General features: G+C 42.6%; 1 protein-coding gene across 7 annotated transcripts in view; it reads left to right on the top strand.

Annotated features, from left to right (window-relative positions):
• The window catches only part of LOC307240953 (sodium bicarbonate cotransporter 3-like), a 59526-nt gene that overhangs the window by 9617 nt on the left and 28246 nt on the right, over positions 1–21663 (top strand). For 4 of the 7 annotated variants that reach the window (XM_080014879.1, XM_080014877.1, XM_080014880.1 and 1 more), the window contains exons 2-6: positions 14054–14135; positions 16560–16709; positions 18874–19012; positions 19592–19752; positions 20520–20708. In XM_080014879.1, coding sequence (XP_079871005.1) covers positions 14054–14135; positions 16560–16709; positions 18874–19012; positions 19592–19752; positions 20520–20708 — 721 coding nt within the window. Of the gene's footprint in view, positions 1–716; positions 877–14053; positions 14136–16559; positions 16710–18873; positions 19013–19591; positions 19753–20519; positions 20709–21663 lie in introns of those variants that run through there. The other 3 variants (XM_080014881.1, XM_080014876.1, XM_080014878.1) reach the window with 2 other exon arrangements.

Here is a 21663-nt window from a genome sequence, read left to right as displayed (position 1 = left end):
TTGTTTGCTATGCCTGTGCAAAATATCTTGCAATTTGCTGTGGATGGGGAAATGACTCATCTCCGGCCGGATTACAGGTTGAGGAAAGACATCGCCGACCTTGAGCATGTGACTGTGAATGTCAAGGAATCAAATGAAGCATTGATATTCTCCACAAAAACACGGTTTTCTGTCGTGTCCCCCACCCCACACACACACACACACACCCCAACAATGTGTGTTTTCATTTGTCCGTGAGGGAGGGGTATATCTCCATGTGACCTGAATACCTAGGTGGCTGGGTGTTTGTGTGTGTCCTCTAAGTGTGTGCATGTCCTCTGTATGTCTGTTTGAGCTGCCGGCTGCACGAATCAAATATTCATGGTGGCCGGGGATTGGTTGCTGAGAGAGAAGCCTGTCAGGGTAGAGTGGAGCGCGTCTGTTTGAAGATCTCTCTCTCTCTCTCTCTCGCTCTCTCGCTCTCTCGCTCTCTCGCGCTCTCTCTCTCTCTCTCTCTCTCTCTCTCTCTCTCTCGCTCTCTCGCTCTCTCGCTCTCTCGCGCTCTCGCGCTCTCTCTCTCTCTCTCGCTCTCTCTCTCTCTCTCTCTCTCTCTCTCTCTCTCTCTCTCTCTCTCTCTCTCTCTCTCTCTCTCTCTCTCTCTCTCTCTCTCTCTCTCTCTCTCTCTCTCTCTCGGTCTCTCTGCTTATAAACAGACAAGCTTAGGACGAGTGAGCAGACTGGTTCTGTACTATCTCTTGGCTGACACACACACACACACATTGACACATCCTACAGTAAAGAGAGAAGGAACCTGCTACCACCGCAGCTCCCTCAATTCTATATGCTGATGATTTAGGCTAAATGGAGGGATCGAGTGAAGGGGAGCATGTGCTCACGGTACGTATGTTCTGTGTTTGGTCTGCCATGCTGTGCCGGTTGAAGCTGAGCTACCGTCGGCTGTGTTCTCAGTTATGCGTTTGCATGTTTAAAACAACTGTCTTGTACCTCTGTGCCACTTAGTCAAGTAGTGGTCGTTAGGGCTGGTATGAGGGGGAAAAAAAAAAAAAAAAAGATTTATTTCTTTATTTCTGAAAGCTAATTAAAAATTTGGATATCACTACTTTGTTTGGAAGTTATGCAACCATTTTCCTCTTATATTCAATGCCACCAGTGTCGCAAGTGAATTTTGTATACTGGGAAGTTGTTAGCAATTCATGATGTATTAAAGGTGAATATATCGTTATAGAATTGTATCTTGAGCTGATTTGATCTAATTCTGACTCTTTGTATTGCCATGCAATGGAATGGCGAGATCCTGCCCAATTCCCAGCCTCAGTGGCCGTAGGATGCACTAATAGATGAGGGAGGCAGGTGTTTGGTTCAGCTGAACAGGGAGAACAGAGAAGCAGAGGCAGGTGAGACCCCAGCTTTGCCCCCCTCCCCGCAAGTCCTTTCTGCTGTCTGATCACTGGGAGGAGCCGGGACAAGAGCAGATAAGGCCGCCCAGAAGGAGCTGATCAGGAGGGTTGTGAAGGAGACAAATGAGGAACTTAAGAATGAATAGGGGGAACGATGTGTCTGGGTGTGAACCCAAATGACAAATGCTTAGTCCTGCCGCCTCCCCCTCCAAAAATAAACAAATGTTTGACTGCAGGGACATTCAGTCAAATGCTTGCATTCATTCCGATTTTCAAAGTTAAATTCATTAAAATTTAGATGGGTGGGACCCAGGTCGGGGACAAGGAAGGCATTCAGACAAACGCGAGAGGGTAGAGACGGAAAGATATTTATGTGGCACAGAGGAAACACTCTTTGAGTGCACACTGATTACATGTCTGGTTTTATAGAGCTTGAGTGTCTGTCTGGGGTAAGTAAGCCCATATGCATCTTCATTTAGACTTTAGTTGGTGAAGACACAATGAATGGTACAGTCCTCTGATAACCTGGGTTATGGCAGCAACATGGGAGTTAAGGGGAGGAGTTTTTTAAGTACAAGTTAATAAATCATTGGGTGGAAAAACCTGTCACAATGGAAAATAGATTATAGATATATAGATTTGTATTCAGATTACAGTCAAATATACTCAGGGCAAATCAAGCATTTGAAAACGTCATCGATTTAATGCTAAATGCACAATTTTTAAATGTGTAAATAAAATAAAAAATTAAATGTATTTTCTAAATTTAGAAAACACCTCAATGATTGATATGTAAAGTTTGACCAAGGCTACGTTCTCGCCGCAGCACCGGCACCGCAGCCGTCCCCACCTGCACCGCAGCTGCCCACCACCGTTAAGCAGCATTTACAGCGCGGGGAGGGGGAAATGAATAATAAGTAGGTAAATAGTCCGACCTGGCGAGGGAGCACCTACGCTCGCCGTGTTAAATTAATAGCACCGGATCTAAAAGTGTGTGTGCGTGTGCGTGTGTGTGTCTGCTGAGGGAGCGATCGGCCGCACATTGTGTTGAACTAAATTTCCTCATTGAACGAAAACAAAAATCACTGTGCCCCTCACTGGATTTAAAGATTTCCTCCGCGTGCTTGAGCCGAGGTACACGGTCCCACACCGCCCAACAACCACCGCATTTGCCATGTTTACTTCCGCACGACAGCGTGCTGCTTGTGATGTTACTCCCGTGCATGCGGATCAGTTCAGGACAGGGACTCGCTCACACTGAAATCTGATTTCGGCCACATTTAAAGTATAATGGGAACAGCCAAACAAAAAAATCGGTTCTGAGCAATAAATCCGAACTGAGAACTAAGGCTTGCAGTGTGAACGTAGCCTTTGTGGCAGTGAAAATTCTGGTAAGACATCCCCAGCGTGTTGCCTGTGATTTTGGCAGTATAACAGCGAAAAACAGTTGGTTATCTCAAAGGACGGCTCACTCACAATCAAACTCTTATCTTTGCCTTAAATGAGAGAAAACATGGAGCGCTCGCATGGCTGCCGCTGGCTTCTCTGAACAGAGACTATTGCCGCGACAAAAAAACGGCAACTGTCTTATGGCAACTGTTACCTTATATTTGTGGTTGGGTTGCATATCAACATTGAATGGAAAAAGCGCGTAGCACACATTAGCTGTTAAAATGGACAATCTATGACTTCAGCCCAGGTGTAATGTTTTGTTTGAAAGTGGTTATTAAGAGGTTTTTTATCTCTTGACCTACCGGTTGGTGGTTATAACGTCATCCCGTACATTTTTCTATGATTTCCTTCTTATTTTCAGTGGGAGTCATTGCCTTTTTCTTTTTTTCCCCATCATCCTTCTTCTTAGGACTCATTATGAAGGGTGAAAATAAACAAAATACACAGCTTAAATACAGTAAATATAAAAAAAAAATCGCTAAGCCACGAATTACGTGCACACACGATGTAGGTCGCCCGCTGAGTGACTGCTGACTGACTGCTGACTGACTGCTGACTGGCCGCTGACTGACTGCTGACTGACTGCTGACTGGCCGTCGACGCGCCAACTGCAAATTTCCATGCTCGTATCTTGGAGCAGTGGGTCGCAAGTCCATACAAATTTTCGTGACTATTGCTACTCGTATCTTGGATTACTCGTAAGTAGATGCAGTCGTAAGTCGAGGTACCAATGTATAACAAATATTAACAGCTGACTAATACCACTTTCCTCCCTTGTGTGGAAGAAAACATTTCTGTCAGATAAATCCTCTGCAACTATTGATGGCTTACCAAAATGTTTTACTTTGGTCATTTGTTTTTGTGAACGGAACTCATCTGTAATGTGTAACGACAATATAGCAGATTAAGCTCCATTGGTGGAAACAAAATTTTGTAATGGGTAATTTATTACCTCTTTAAATTGCCGCTGTCAACAGTCTTGAACATGCTCCACTCGAGGTAATGACATTGGACCATCAGGGTCCACTGCACTTGACTTGAAAAACACAAGTCCGGATTAGCCTTGGCAATATGCCTGACAAGGCGATGGGATGTAAAGTATAATTTCTGGAGACAAGATTTTTTAGCCTTGGGTTTATTATTATTTTTTTCCCCTGAATTGCTCAAGTCTCAATTGTTTTCCGCTCTTATGTTTTGTGTTTTTGCATTAGACCAGACAAGGTCATTTTCTTTTTCTTGCTCTTAGAGCTACTAAATGGATTACATTTACTCTTTAGCCTTTTGTTTACTGAGGGAGATTCTTGCGAAACTCTAATCACCTTACCTGTATGGCATTGTGGAACACATTACACATGTAACCACCTTCTGCGATAATCAAGTAAATACACGCACATGTTTTGTGCAATATTTGGATTTCCATGTAATGAGAATTAACAACCTCCCATGCGCGGAGTGTGACAAGACCACATCACCATAAGACCACAATGCTAACAACAACAACAACAACAGCTGATGGCTGAGGCTATTGCAAGGCAAAGTATGCCATACATATAAAAACATGAGTATACTCATCGAACATTGTTCAGAAGCAGGGTGGGATATCGAATGTGATACTTTTATGGCACGAACCAAAGGGCATCGTTACTATCAAGTACTGACACATTCTGCGGCACTGGATACCGGATTTCTCTCGTCAGCCTCAGTGAGCTGAAAATAAAACCATACGATTGTATGTGATATGTCATGTACTTTTTAAAGTTTATATCACTCTTTGACCTTTAACTCTGTCGCTGTCTACTCTGTGTTTTCCTGGCAAAAAATGAGCATTCGTCAAAAATGAGTAATGTTGAGAAACCAGCGTCAAAGTCGATGCGTCTGCATTGTTACCTGTATTAACGATCTTTCAAAAACAATACCCAGGTATATGCAGTAGTGTTCAGCTACTAATTTAACACATATTAGGCGTTTTTGCACTGAACAGCTCTGGGGACTCACTGAGGGGAATGAGGAACTGGGGAGGCCCGTCAAGAACTAAATACCTTCAAGGGATTTTTTTTATTTATTTTTTGGTTACATTCACACTGCCAAAAGGAACTCTGAAGTTACCGGCAGACTCCTCAATGCGCCGGGGGAGAGGGCGCGTGCACCTATGTCTGGACCAATCACCGTGCACTTACGCCACTGAAGGTTCCTCCTGCGCCGGTTAGTCCCTGCCCTGCAGTAGGAGCTAAAAAAAAGTCCCTCGAAAAGAACTACGAACGTTCCTAGTTCCTACAGTGCGGACACAAAAAAAAAGGGACGGTTCCTCCAAAAGTTGTTAGTTTATACGGTGCAAAAACGCCTATAACAATAGGAAACATTTAGAAAGCTTCCCTTCCCGAATTGCGGGACCAATCTGTTACCATTTGTTTAGTCTTTTCAAAGTTGATGTTTCAATTGATCAATAATTGCATGGAGAATATAGCAGGAAAAAAACCATTCTATCTTGGATTCTGTAGGTATTGAGGTGAAATCAAATGGACGGAATGTTTATCATGATTTTTAATAAAGCTCAGCCCCTCAACCCCTTAGATGACAGAAAGGTGTGCCACAATAAATCTTTTCAAATATAAAACAATAATTTGGAATTTCTTTTGTTATTCTTTTTTTTTTTTTTTTTCACTTTACCATGATGTGTTTCATCAATACATGATTTTAACAATAATCCAAACCACCATCTATGAACAAGATGCTTTGAATTGCCTCTCAATTTGGCTTTCAAAGCGGTAGGAAGTTGATTGTGTTTGGAGGAGATACATTGCACAATCATGCAAATGAGCTGCTAGCTCTATGCACCAAATAAAGGGAGATTGTGCTTGGCATCAATGATTATGATTCATGTTATGTCCCCGTGCTTTCGGTTCGTGATCTGTGAAGCTGCTAGTGGTATTCTGCCAAGGCAAGAGCGAAGAGATGCTGTGAGTGGGTGGAGTAGTTGTATGTAGGCTGTGGGTAATGGATAGTGGGGAAAGCCAATAATGTCTAGTGTCACCTTTCTTTTGCTCCCACTTCTTCATTGTCATTTGGCTGCCAGCCTCTAGCAACCACCATTTATCCCTTAAGTTCAAAGGGGCGCCTGGCAGGGCTGTCAACAAGCCCATATTGGTTGAAAGGGAGAAGCTGTCTGGGGCACCCACCGCCAGGGAGCCCATGAACCCTGAGCCTGTGTTTCTTAAATAATGATCACCAGATTTTATTATCCACTAAATTAGTGACTTAAAAAAATACAATGTGGTTTTACTTCTTGAAAAGGTTGCCCCTTACTGTTGCCTATCCCCCCCCCCTTGGACACAAATTTAATCTTTGCAGTGTATTCTAGTGCCTAAGCTGGCTAAGTAGTGGGTCTGTATCTAGCCCTAGACCAGAGTTGTCAAACTAATTTCACATCGCGAACTTGTTGGACTATATACCACTTCATGTGGGTCGGATTGTGTTGCAAGCTGTGGTTTGAGGTCACTATTTGTGTGCACGTTAACACGCACTTGACCGTTTGTTCAAAAATATGCCTCTTTGGGGAAACAAAAGGCCACGTTCACATTGCAAGTCTTGGTGCTCAATTACCATTCGTTTCTCAGATCCAATGTTTTTCTTTGACTTTTCACGTTTCTGATTATATCCGTATATATTCCATATCTGATTCCAGTGAGAACTGATCATGCACCTGAATTGCCCCCCATCCACACATACAGATATTTCCTAAATGTTAACAAAATATGTCCCACATGTTAACCTACAGGGATGTGGCTCATGTGGAAATAAGAAACTAAATGGAAGTCACTAAAGTTACAGCTTCTGCTCTAATTTTGAAGTTAGTCTGCAGAGGAAGCCAGCTGTTATTTCCAGTTAATAGACATGAGGGAGAAAAATAGATGCCGATTTAACTTTAGCTTTTTGTGAAGCCATGGCTGCTACATTTGTGCAGAGGGACTTGTGAATATAATTTTTTTTTTTTTTTTTTTTAACCTGTGCTGTCAGCATGCTAGGCATACAACACAGTATTTGTATGCCATTGCATCTAGGACAGAGTAAGTCTGCAAGTGGAGTTCAAGTTCTCAACCTGCAATGCAACTCTTTATTAATTCTTAAATCATCAAGAACTGCTGCGATACCTCTGTCCTGTGGACGACCTGTAGGGCGACAAGAGCACAGTTTTTATGTTACACAAAACCGACACCAATCTCCCTCTTTGCAGAACGATCTTACCATGTTTTGCTCTATAAACAACCAATCATCATTAGTGCTTCAAGAGTGCGAATCACCACGGGTGAGACAAATAAATGAAGCGGAACATGTACATGGAAAACTTTTGACATAGAAACATCAGGTATCAATAAAACAGAGTTAATTAAGTCCAGGAAAACTGGAACAGCAAATTCTCCACGCGGCCTCTTCCTGTCATGTAATGGCAGTAAAGGAGAGGGATGTAACCAGGAGGGTGTTCGGGGTGTCTTCAAAGTGTGTCTCTTTGTCTGTGTGTCTGCGTGTGTCCACCAGTGAGAGAGTGTACGGGACCTATCCCAATTGGTTCTGGTGTATAAGGTCGGAATAATATTGTTATATTGACCATGGGCCCGGAGCCAGGTCCCGCGCCAACAGACCGACACCCCGCCCAAACCGCCCGCCCCGGTCGTGAATTTACTTCCGCCGCCTGCGAACTTCACTCTAACAGTCCCTCCGGTGCAGAGTTATGACAAAAAGCAACAGGTAGTGACTCAAAAGTACATCATCATTAAGTGCATCAATTGTGATATGATTGACATGGTGTCAGATCTTTGCATGTGTGCCCAAGAACATAAGGAAAGTGGGCGAGCATAAGCATGCACAGGATATGGACTTTAAGTCTGTTCTCTTTTTGTTTTAATGTTTTTTAGTCTTGACATTTTAATGGGGATGTTGTGTTCCCTTGCAAGACTGGTCTAAGCAGAGTGATGCACACCGCTCGTCTTTGAGATTCCTGATCTCCATGGTTGTGGGAAGAAGACTGGGCACGATCGAGAAGTAATTTTTCCAACGTGTGGCGCAACTTGTGTCTGAGGGAACACTTAACTGGCCATTGTGGAAAAAGACAGCTCGAACTTGTTTTTTTCTATAATTATGTTACACGTTTTTCTTAGATACTTATTTATTACATTTTGAGGTTCTTAAGTTATTTATATATTTTTTTACATATGAAAAGTGGTTGACAACGGGGCAGCCCGACCACACAAGATGGTTAACAACGTCCCAAATCTGGTTGTCGGGGGCAAGTGGGCAACTGTTAGTGTTGAGCTCTGTCTAACCACCCAGCCTGTTGTAAGACTTATATTCATGTTTTTCAATATTAATAATAAAGTTATAGTTTTCTTAGTAAATATCTCAAATACTTGTTTCCCGTACTGTGTAGTCAGACTATTGAAGATATTGAATTTCTGTCATTCTGTCATCACTGATGTCACTTGATGGACTGGTGTCCCCTCTCAGTTGGCAGGTTTTCTGTCGCTCCGCGTCCCAACCCTCTGGCATGTTTCCCTTAGCCCAACCACAGCTGCGCTCATTCGGCATAATGGCCAACCTGCTTCCTGGCCTTGGCAGACTGGAGGGTTATTTTGGTACAAAGCCGTGTGGCAGGTTGCATCATGGCTGTGAAATTGTCCTGAGCAGCATAGGGGAGGACGTGTGCCTGACTACAGCACGTGTATATAGTATACCTCATGAAACGGTGCATATGGAAAATGCAGCAGTCGTAGTGAGCATGATGCACATGCTTGCAAATTAACTGAAAAAGCACACTCGACACTTTCAATATTTTCACTAAATGTAAACACGTTCATGGAATTAGTATTTTAAGCATCTTCAGAATTACACTGTAGTCGTAAACACAGGGACATGTGATGTTGAAGAGTTTGAAAAACTCTTAGAATTTCTCACGTGGCTTGAAGGTTTCTCAGAGTTAGCAGCCACTTGAGCAGGTAAATGTCATTTGGAGGTCTCCGCTGTGGTATTGATCCTAATGTTGACCTTACTAAAGTAGATCAAATTTGACCAAATAAGTTAATTTGGAAATGAATGAGAAATTACATATTTCAGTGTTGTTAAATTGTATCGTCTTTATACAAGTGGAATAATGACCATTCTACCTGGTTTTAAAATATGATGATGTAATGTTATTATGCAGACAATTGCCTTTTTCTGATTGTAATTTACATTTTTATTTTTATCTTTTGGACAACCACTGTGACTAAAGGGTTGTTATTCTATCCTGGGGTGATGAGTTTATGATACCTGCTCAGGTTATGTGATCAGATTACCCCTGTGCTTGTTCATCAAAAGGAGTCGCACCAGTTTAGTGTCCCGTCGGGGGGGGAACAAAACAGCTTGATTAACAACTACAAGAAAAATCTCTAATTCCCTGTGGGAGCCTAATTTCCTGACTACCCTCTCCCATATTGCTGCTGTATCGGTGCCATCCCTAATCAAGACACTGTCACACAGCTCAGCTCATTATCATGCAAATCCACCATCGCGTGGGAGACTCAAAATGGGGAATGTGCACGCACACACACAAGTGTATATCTGTGCATGTGCAGACACACACGCATACGCACACAAAGATCATTCCTCCATTATTATGGTAATATCTGAGCGAAAATGTGAATGTCATTTGAAGCCCGGTCCAATTGAATCACGGCTTTGACGTGAGATACATCCCTTTGAATTGATTATGGATGGCTATCTGACATGGACTATGCACGCAAGCATTGAATGTATTGCTTAAAGATAGAACAATATTCATTATTAACACATATGTGCACAATTGTCGTCTATACAGCTCCGATATTCTTTTTCATAACCTCTTACCCAGAATGCCTTGAATCCATTTTGCATGACAACTTGTGTGTTAGCAGAGGTGGACTTGTTTTAGAATCTGCCTTGCAACAGTCTTGGGGACTCTTGTCTTGTGAGGCTTTTTTGAATCGGAGGCTCTGATGTTGCCGCCTGTTATTTATGCCCGGTTTAAGACTGCACTCATGTCTTCCCTTCCCTGTCCTGTCAGGACAGCTCCTTTGGGGAACTGGAAGAGCTAAGAAGCGTGTGTATGTGTGTCTGACTGCAGTCGAAAGAACAAGGGCAGGTGTTGGTCGTTCAGTACGTGATGTCCATTATAATGCAGCCTCAGTATGTTCAGTGGCAGTGGTCAGTATGCTCCCGTAGATGAGGTCAGAGCCAGTGAAACCCCTGATGTCTGCCCGATATCCTAATCCATCCACTGTAGTTTACGTCGTCACCCATTGTGTCCCATCTCACCTGATTTCGCCTGCTTTTCAGCTTTTGCGGTGAGGGCAATTTATAGCAACCTCCGATGGGAAGTTGAGTTGTATCAAACCCATTGTGTGTGAGTCAGCAAAACAGGAGAGAATACATTGAAGTTGGGTGTGTTATATCGATGTTAACAATTAATCGACTTGATTAATTGCTAATAAGAATTTAATCAATTAAGATTTTGCCTTATCCATAAGTGGTCTTGTTGTAATTGTATCAACAGGAGTGTTTGTGGGGTGCGGGGCTTTTTGAGGGGGGAAAAAAAAAAATCTAGCCAGGGAGTAGTAGTACTGACTGGAGCGACAGGGGGCAGTTGAAGGAAAAAACATGCCCAGTGGAGCAGGAAGTAAAAGTAGGTGGACGCTTCCAGATGAACGACAAACAGCAAAAAATGGCTGCGCGTAGAAAACGGTTGCTTCTTGATGCCGAGGAGGAAAGTATATGTTTATTGATGCTCAACAACTAATGCTGCGTTCAGTTGGAGCACGGTAGATGGGATAACTGCACTTTCTGAACGGCACGGGTGGAGGAAACAAAAACCTGGAGCGAGGGAAAGGTACGACAGCTAAACGAAACAAGCGATATGTTGCTATGGTGATGACTCCAATACAATATATTATACTAAATTATTTTGTGTCTCTTGTTATATATAAGAATTTTAGTAATGTTTATTAATTTTATTAGCCTCGTTGTCCATATCTGCACCAGGCTTGATCTGCTATGTAACATCTGGCTCATTCCATCACAGAGGACGGCAAAAAGTTAAAATATTTAACTTGCACAAAGTACTCCTGTATGTGCAAACCAGCTCAGCGGGTCTTCCCTCGAACTTCTCCATTTTCAAATGAAATGTGGAGAAACGCCCCTCGCGACAAGTCACAAAATCTCGTAGGTGTGCGATGTTTCGTGGGTCCCCAACCGCTATGGCGCCACCCCCTGGTGACATCTTTACCTTTTATGTTATCAATTAATCGATGATTGTTTGTAAAGGTTAACAACCATCGATTTGGGAAATTATTTAAAATTTTCATCCCTAGTGTGTTAGAAAAAGACATCTGTGGTTTGATGCTATTGGATCATACAGAAAAGACCATGACACCAGAATAAATGGGATGTTGGTTCTGTTTAGCCAACATCATTTTTATCTGTGTCAAAAGTAATCATATCTGCTCTCAAGTGAACAAACAAAGAAATAACAACAAACATATGTTTGCTAACCGCATACAATAACCTTGCAGGTTACTGTGATGTAAGTCCACCTCCCTGTAAAGGCAAATGCTGAAGAAACTACTGACCGTGACATTGTAAGATTGCGATATTGCCAACCATACGCCCAAGTTTTTTGCCAGCATCCCCAGGCAGAAGCTACTGTAAAGTTTCCACTCTGAACTGTGGCCTGCAACCTTTCAGAATTACTGAATTCTAAGTCTGATCAGCCATTACAAGCGTACACTTCTAATACAGCCAATTCCCTCAGTATGGCACTTAGACATAAAGGCTATATTAGCTTGGTGTCTGGTATTTAAATATCCCCTCTCGCTGCCTGACTAAAATAGCATCTTCCTCGCTGTCACAACACCTCGTGTGGAGCTAAAACAAACTCCGATTAGGTAGCAGGCATGGAAAAATCGAATCAATTCTGTTTACCAGATACCTTTTTTGTGTGGTCATAGGAACAGCTGGTATTTGGCAGCCTTGTTAGAGCTGTTAAATACCAGCTACATTTGTGAAATGTGGACATGAGATACGGTTTGCCTTTGGTAAATTAGATTACAGTGATTAAACTCTGTTCCCATTTGATGATGTTTTGGGTTCAATACCAAAGAGGTTCTTTCTCATTAGCGTTTCAATTTGAAGCTCCTTAGCTAGGACTAGGACTATACTCATATTGTTGATGCCCTTAAGTGACTTTTACCCCTCTGTTTAGTTGTATTCTGGTTAAAGGGCAACAGTAATTGCACACTATGTCTCCTTGGCTGTGTTGTCCTGCCAGCACAGGGTGAGGAGTCAGAAGAGAAGTGATGATAAGGTTGGGAATTGGACCATAACCGGTTTGGGTTTCAGTATGCAGTATGCATGACATCTGTTTCTGAATTCTAATTGTGGTGGCATTGTGAATGGCATTATGATGGAAAACACAAACAGACGTTCGCTGCTCTACATTTCCTTACAGCTTGATGTCTCCTCTAATTGGGTCTTGTTTTATTTTTTTTTGATGTATTGCCATGATTATGTTATTAGGCTGTTCATTTCCGCTCAGGTCGTTCATCATTTTTTTCTACTAAGTAGCCAGGCCATTGCCAAACCTATTTTTCCAAAAAAAAACCTTGTAGGTCATGGAAGATGCACCTAGGCAACACTTAATTAAAATCAAATGGCACCCTTCCCTTCTGCAACATTGCTAAAGCCTTTAATGAAAAAGAGGAGCAGCTTATTAGCTAGATAAGCTGTATGATGATTGTATCTCATACCAAATTCTATTTGCCCAGAAGGCAGAGTGATTAATCCAGTATTTTAATCAAAGTCTTCATCATCTACTAGTGTGCACTTATATTTTCCACTTGTGTACTCCTTTTGGTCTCTGCTGTCTTCCAGCATGGCCTGTGGAGTTTGGACACGGCTCTGTGGCCGTGGTCCAGACTTTGTAGTGTCATATGGTAGAGTATCCTCCTGCTCTCCCGTCGTTGATACTCTAAAGACGTAGCAGGCCTGTCCCAATCTGTCTTGCACCCAATGGCTTCCCTTCTGCAGAACCATCTGCAGCCACATTAGTTATGGTCGCCATCCGTCAATACACACTGAGAAGAATTCCAACAGAAATTTTGAGCGTGTCAGATATTAAAGAGAAGTAACCTTGATATGCTGTTTTTTGACAGACAGAAACACGTTGTATTAGAAGCTGGGACTCTGTCCGACCGTAGCAGACCAGATGTCACTGAAAATCGCGGGTTCCTCCTTTAATCGCCCTCCTTTGGCGGGGATGGGGCCTACGCCGGGCTCACGTTTGGGAGAAGTGCGAGTTCAAGTTGGTGTTTGTGGAAGACCCACCGTGTCAGCTCCGAGGGGCCTCGTCCTCGCTGCGCGCTGTCCGGCCGGAGAGAGGCCCGGTGCTCCTGGACCCCAACACTGGTCAGACTTCATGTTGATAATAAAAAGTGTAATAATATGTGCACAATGGATCGGCGTGGAGACTCTTTATGGTATTCAGATACGGAAACTCCTGGTGAAGTGTCCTTCGTTTCAACTAAACATGCCGCAGGATACGGTCACACCGCCGGCTCACATGCGCCACAAGAGCCTGGCGGGAGTGAGTTTGTGGCGGGGGCAGGGCAATAGCATACCGCTGAAAAGGAAAGGGGTGCACTGGATTTACAACACAAGACCAAACAAGAGCATCATTGCGAAACAGAATGCGGCACAATAATCGTTTTATCCCGATTATCTTGTTTTCATAATTGTTGGAACCCAAAATCGTCATTGAAAATAAAATTTGATTAATCACCCAGCCCTATGTTGGATTATTATGTCCTAATTTCTCCAAACTAACTTCCAAAGTTCATACTGTGGAGCAAAAATACCAGATCAGCTCGGTACTCTGTATTGGACGGTACATTTCAGTATTCGCAGTTGGCATCGGTCGAAGTACAGTTTTGGTCAGGACCAGGTGATCAATAGATTTCATCATCCCCTTTCAGTGGTGTCACGTTGTTATGCAATTTCGACATTTTGTTGAAGGGTTGTTGTACAAATAGGAGAAATGACTTGGAATTAACGTAAATCGTTAGCGCTACGAAGTGTGAATGTTTTGATTCATTTAAAAAGCCTATAGAGTTTTGGTCTGACCTGTCCGTACCTCTTCTTTTCAGGGTCTGGATGAGGAAGCGATATTGGACCTTGGGAAGACCAGCTCCACCACACACACCAACTATGAGACGGAAGAGCTGGAAAGTAAGTGCAAAGTACTGAACGTGGAGGAAACCTGACCCGGGGAGCTTCTCGAAAACATAAAATTATGGGGTAAACACACCAAGCAGGTGCTCTTTGATACTGTTTAGATCTTTTTTTTTTCGGAGGTCCCAAGACATTCAACATGTAGCGGGACCTGTAATTCATTCATTACATTGGAAATATTTTAATGTAATTCAGTCAAATTGAGGAATGGGTTCAGATGTCTTGCCTTTATCAAAGGAATTCATTCAAGCTCCATTGTTATTATAGTTTGGTTTAATTATACTTTCCACTGAAATCAAGCCATTTTATCATTTAGAAATCATATTAAAACAGTCAGTACTTTTGAAACTTTTACTATTAAAATGATTTAGAAATTGTGATTAATATCTTTGGTATATTATTGGGTATATAAACCACTACAAGTGCAGTCTTTAAGAGACTCCAGCGGAATACAGCCGCGTCCAGACGAGATTGCAGGAAGTGAGTAATTTCATTCCTGACATTGCCTGTCAGTGATATCATAACAGGTCGAACCGTCTCTCCGACGTATTACTATCGTGTTTGTTGCTGCACTGCAGAGCGCCATAGCACACGCAGGCTGTGACCGTTGTTGAGGCTGTTAGATGATCACCTCTGTTCTGAAGCACCGACACGACTCCGGGCTCGGAGCGTACGATTGCAAACCTAATCTAATTAGTTGAGGTTACTGACACTAACTAAATAAATACAAAACGTCTGTGTTTCTGGGTTTGATCTTTATTTATTTTCTTAGCATACGTGATTTAGAATGCTTTTTTATTTTTAATTTTTATTTTTTATTTTTATTTTTTTTGGGCTTGTATTTTTATTCACGGCTGGTGCATTGCCAAGAGGCCAATCAGCAAGCCGTACGATTGTTTGTGTCCCCTGCGGACCAATCCCGTGTGATCTTTCATTCTCCCCCGGGCGACGGGAGAGGAAGCCTTTTTAAGTATTCTCCCTCCGCCGTGTCTCTCTCAGGTGGTGGCATTCTCCGCCTCCATCCCTCCGTTGGTGCCCCATCACCCATTTCCTTCCCTGACATCGCCCGCTTTGCCTCATTCCCTCTCCCTTTGTGACGCCCTCAGAGCCCCCCCCCCTTTTTTTCTTTTCTTCACCATACCACCGGGGCGGTCTCTTTCCTTTCCTTCCTCTCTGTTTTTCTACCCCTTCATCTTGTTCCAACACCTCTTTCTCTCTCGCTTTATCTCTCTCCCTCTGTTTCTCCCTCTCTTTCGCTCGCTTGCTTTCCGTCCCTCTCCCTCTTCTATGCTTTCTCTCTCTCACTCTCTCTCTCGCCCCCCTCTCTTCGTCTCTCTCTCTCTCTCTCTCTCTCTCTCTCTCTCTCTCTCTCTCTCTCTCTCTCTCTCTCTCTCTCTCGCTCTCTCGATCTCACTTTATCTATCTCTCTTTCTCCATCTGCTCACTGCGTATGTATGGTTCTCTGATCCCTTTCCCCAGAGAAGTGTGTTTTATTCTCACTCCTCAGGGGGTCCCCCTAAAAATTAAAGCTATGACTCATATGTGAAAAGTGACTCTTGGCACAGAAAGTAGAGCAGAGGCGTTAACTGACCCTGCTCTCCGTCACATCAAGTGGAGATGCGAAGGAGGGTAAACACAGGAAACGGAAAGAGGGTCTTTGTCTCCTTGCTTGGGGTGCGAGTGTAGCTCCTGCGTCTGAGCATGTCGATGCTGTCCTTTAATCAGGATGTTTCGATTTATAAACTAGCTTGTTGCTTATTCTCACTTCCCAAAGCAATGTGTTATTTCTCAAGATGACTAGAGAGAAAGCGGTATGACAAGTGGAAGGAAAACTGTCACTGAAATATCCTCTCTTGTCACATTAAGACACACACACACACACACACGCACGATGTTAAAGTGGTAACCGAAAGATTATTTATAATCAAAAAAACATATTAAATACTTTATTTAGCTTCACTTTTTTATGAAACAGCCACCATTCAATCAATTTAGCGCCATGCGCATGCTCCTCTATACGCTGTTCCCGGCGTTGGTGCTGGGGTCCGCCACCTTTTTTCGGCGAGAAAATATGAACCTCAGGTGACCCAGATAAAACTAATAAATAAATCAATCTGAAGAAGGCAAACTTTCGAGATTAAAAATTGGACCGTCTTGGAGTGAAGACGTGGGTAAACCTGGATTGTTGAGGGGAAAGAAGTGGCTGTTTGGACTTGTAGTGTAATCCTCCTAACCCAGACAGTGGATTGCCACTTTAAGATTACTTAACATGGTAAACTTTCATGATAACAAGGCTTATTCAAATGAATTTTAATAAACTGAATATTAAAAAAATAATAAAAAATTAAACTGGATGTACAAAACAAAAATCAATATATATATTTATTTTCACTTATGCTCCGTGTCTTCTTCCCACCGCAGGTCACCGGGCGGTATACGTAGGCGTCCACGTTCCTCTTGGACGGGAGAGCAAGCGCAGACATCGACACCGTGGACACAAACACCATCGCAAGAAGCGAGAGAAGGACTCGGAGGAGGGCAAGGAGGACGGCAGGGAGTCCCCTGCTTACGGTCGGTAACCTATAACAACAGGCCCAAAGCCTCCAACAACAGAACCACACGCTCCTGATCTTTCTCTCTCTTTCCGTCTGCAGTCTACTCCCTATTTCTATCTTTCACTGTTTTCTATCTTTCTCACTCTTTCTCTGACACACACAGACGCGAGCACACGCACACAGTTCCTAGATTATATCTACTGGGAGCAGCTCTGCAGCACCCTGCAGTATTATGTTCCCACACACTTAATTTATTGCTGCCTTTTTCTATCGCTTTCTTGTGATTTTGAGAGGATAATGTCGCATTGTAGCAGAGGGAGAGACTTGGAACCTTCACTGCGGAAAATGACAAGAGTTATTATTTTGGCTAATCTTCATTTTATTGGAGAAAATACTTTGGAAAATGAGAACATCATTTGTCAGCCAATGATAAATAACACTTCAAGTATAAGATAGATAGATGATGGATAGATGTATTGTAGATACAGTATAGATGTTTTATTTCTTCACAGAAGGTAGGTCTTCAGAGAGTGTGTGTGTGTGTGTGTGTGTGTGTGTGTGTGTGTGTGTGTGTGTGTGTGTGTGTGTGTGTGTGTGTGTGTGTGTGTGTGTGTGTGTGTGTGTGTGTGTGTGTGTGTGTGTGTGTGTGGGGTTTCAGTCAGTTTCTGCTCCCATTTTCAATTGGTTACACTGTAATAAGACGAAAGCAAGCCAAACCAGACCGACATTTGAGTCAAAACATTATGTGGAATATATGACTGATCAAATCACAGACAAAAAAACATTTGAATAAGCGTCTGAACAAGTGAATACCTACACTTTATATGGTAAAAATGCGCAGTAACAATTCTCAAGATTCAAAATCGGCCCTGTCAAAATGGCGTACATTTGCCTGTAGAAAATGGAAAAAGGTTTAATGATGATAAAAAAAAATGTATCATAAACAGATAGTAAGTAAAGTAAGCAAAGCTCATGTTAAATATAACTATTTAATGTTACTTATCAAATCACTTCTTTCACTTCTACTCAACTGTGATTATAAAGTGTATTTCTTTATACATCCTTTATGGATGCGTAAAGGACAGGGCAATTTGCCGAAGCCTTTTGTGGTCAAACATTTAGCTATTAGGCACACAATGTGCATCATTTCAAAGGTAATCACTGTCCATGCTAAAAGGACGGCCGTAATATCCGATACATGGAAATTAGAGCCCTATAGCTTTACCAAAACCATGTGTTCTAGCTCAGCTACTAAAAGGGGAAATGGAACCACGTGGCTTTTCTTTGAGGAAAAACGAGGGCTTGCTTGCTTCTTAGAAATAAGCCGTCACTGCGACAACAGCTGCTTATTTCTTTCTTTCGGGATCTAAAAACCTTTTCCATCCTGTAGTGCAGTGGGTTTCAGCCCATAATAACAATGGCTCGACACAGAGGCTTGTGAATTGAACAGTTAGCTCTGAAGTGGTTTTGAAAGCCGCAGGAAAGCAGCTCCACCACTCTCTGAAGCGTGTGCGTGTGTGCGTGTGTGCGCGTGCGTGCGTGCGTGTGCGTGTGTGTGTGTGTGTGTGTGTGTGTGCGCGTGCGTGTGCGCGTGCATGTGTGTGTGTGTGTGTGTGTGTGTGCGCGATAATGTTGCATCACATACAGTTGCAGCTTATCAACCTCAGTGGATCAAACATCTCTGCTCTTTGATGGATAAATGTTTATAAATTTCTCCCTGCTCATCACCACATTCCCAAATGTCAAACGGATAGAACAGCAAGAAGACATTCATCTCCTGCTCTCTTTTTCCATTGCAATTAATTTCCGCCGCCTTCAGCGGTGTCCTCCTACACCACCTCCCCCATAATCTTTCTAGCTCCAGATGTTTCGCGGGTTTATCTTCCCCAATGAAACGAGACATGAGAAGTAGAAATTGAGGAAATGTTTTCAGCCCAAAAATCAAAAGACCTCCAGCTATCACGTCTGACATTCAAAAATATAAATAAAGTTGTTGTTTTTTTTTTAACAGCAGAATCTGGTTCAAAAGTGATGCTGCCAACACCGACACGATGGGACCTATTAATGGTTCATGGGGTAGAGAGCCAAACGCCCTCCAAAAAACCTTTCTTGGACTCTACAGTTAATTTAATTATCTCCCAAAGAATTACTATTATTTATATTATTGAAACCCCATGCAGACACACCATCCCAGCGCGTGCAGTTCATCCTGGGCACGGAAGACGATGACCTGGAGCACGTTCCCCACGACCTCTTCACCGAGATGGACGAGCTGTCCTTCAGGGACGGCAGCGCCATGGAGTGGAAGGAGACGGCCAGGTGAGAACCGCTGCAGGAGAATCCACTCTCTCTCTTCAGATAGGCAGATATAAAAGTATAGACAATAGGACTGTCACTTCAGGAATTTTCATTTTGTTTAAGAATAATGATTAATCGTCATGCATGTCTTTTGTAATTTCGTGCCACTATCCCAGTATAATAATAGTGATAATGTTGTAATACATGTGCATGTCTAGCTGTAGCAGACTAGCTCTCTATTGACATCAAACACGGGAACATAAACATTTCGGAGGAGTTAATTCTCCTCAATCCAACTGAAACTGTAAACTCTCTAAATTCACATTTTATCTATTGCAACATTTCTCACGTTGGTTTAAAGTTCCCAACGTGTGTTTGTAGAATCTTAACGATTTCACACAATGATTGTAGTCGGCTGAAGCAATTGTGATGATAATTGTGACCGCTCTGGCTCAGTACTTGACTTGTATGTAGGTTGGTCAGAGGAATTCATGCACACTTTAGCAAACTATTGTGGATTGTGTGTGTGTGTGTGTGTGTGTGTGTGTGTGTGTGTGTGTGTGTGTGTGTGTGTGTGTGTGCGTGTGCGCGCGCGCGCAGGTGGCTGAAGTTTGAGGAGGATGTGGAGGACGGAGGGGAGCGGTGGAGCAAACCGTACGTGGCCACGCTGTCGCTGCACAGTTTGTTTGAGCTGCGGAGCTGCATCCTCAACGGCACTGTCATGCTGGACATGAGGGCCAACAGCATCGAGGATATCGCAGGTGGGAAGATAACGCCTCAACGCATGTATACCCAGTTTGATGTGGAAAAAGAAAGGCCTTTGTGTGTTCTACTTTTATGCTTTTTTTATGTATTGTTTTCTTGTGTATGTCATATCAATGCAAAATATCATGGGCAAGGCCCGTTTCTATAGCACTTTGAAGTGCGTTCGACAAGCCTTACAGGGAATTATATAAAAGTAAAGAAGAATAAAAGCATTGAAATAAAAGGTTAAAAACAGATGAGACAGATCTCAGAGATAAGTTAAAAATAAACAAAAAAAAATTACATTTAACTGCATATATGTATGATTGTATGTATATGTATGTGACAAATTAACCTCTTGAATCTTACGGTTCAATTTTTAAACAGGCCGACAGACTTAAACAGGGCAGGACTCAAATTCAACTCGAAGACCGTTACCTGCACACAAGGACACAGAGATAAAAAATATAACATGCAACATTTCGACCCCACAGCCAACGACTCTTATGACTTCTATGTAGGGCTGTCATGACCATGACATTTTATGGACAATTAATTGTCATACAAATGTGATTAACAATTGTGTGGTCTTTTTTTCATTTCGCGCCACTATAATAGTGGGACGAAATAAAACTTTTAAAAGTACACATCTACCTTCTGCAGAAGAGCCATTTAAGGACATTAAATATTGGAACGTAACAATTCAGATTTCCTGTATATCCCAACTGATGAAAACTTGCCCGTGGAATCTTTTTAAATTGTACTTCACCGACCCTGGTCTCAGACATGGTGATTGACAGCATGGTGGCGTCGGGCCAGCTGAAGGAGGACCTACGCAACAAGGTGCGCGAGGCCATGCTGAAGCGCCATCACCACCAGAACGAGAGGAAGCTCAGCAACCGGATCCCGCTGGTGCGCTCCATCGCCGACATAGGCAAGAAACACTCTGACCCGCTGTTGCTTGACAAAAACGGTGAGCTCACGCAGACGCACTCGCATTTCTCTTTCCGCATTTTCTTTTCTCTTTCTTGCTCCGCCCCCGACAAAAAAAAAATGAAAGGGACTGGTTCTCAAATTCCAATGTTCCAACCCCCGCCCCCCTGCGATAGCAGCGTTTGGTGGTGGAAGGTTGAAGTGCGGCCGTGTCCAGACACCTTCCTGACTGCTCCGTTGAGCCTGGGCATCTATTTAGTTGCATCTAATATTCTTCGATATTTATTATTATTAATATTCTACTATTATCAAACATTGCAAAGCAAACAATTACAAAATGTGTGTGTGTGTGTGTGTGTGTGTGTGTGTGTGTGTGTGTGTGTGTGTGTGTGTGTGTGTGTGTGTGTGTGTGTGTGTGTGTGTGTGTGTGTGTGTGTGTGTGTGTGTGTGTGTGTTATATTTTTGAAAGCTGCATATAGAGATGTGATTTTATTTACATTTTATTCCAATTTTTGTTGTTTTTATTCTTAATTCATTTTTCTATTTCTACTACTCTACCCAGTACAGTCTCTGGAGTCCCCCCCCCAAAAAAAATAAAAAGGCATTTCACTACATGCCAGACAGTGCAATATGTATGTGACCAATAAATCTTTTGAATCTTTGAATTTGGATCCAAGAGAATGGTTGATGCATCAGCGGGAAGTGAAAAAGAAATCTGGGTGCTGATGGTTGTGCTCGCATGTGTGACGGGCCTTGCTCCGGGGTTGTTTCAAAAGCAGACGACTTCAACTCTCCAGGTCAATGTTTGTTAGGAGGTTACGCTAATAACGGTAAAAGCCCCTTGCATTTTGGTGACTGTAATAACTGGTGTGTGCATTTTATTTATATACATTTTTTATTTAATTTATTTTATTTTCTATTGTATTTTTTCTTTTTCTTTTTTTTTTTTCTTTGCGGCTTTGGATGGCCACAGTGGGAAACCGTTTGTTTGGTGT

The sequence above is a fragment of the Zeus faber genome (assembly GCF_960531495.2).
Source record: "Zeus faber genome assembly, chromosome: 1".
Lineage (NCBI taxonomy): Eukaryota > Metazoa > Chordata > Actinopteri > Zeiformes > Zeidae > Zeus > Zeus faber.
The sequence above is the reverse complement of the archived record's forward strand: the minus strand, read 5'-3'. Positions and strand labels throughout refer to the sequence as shown.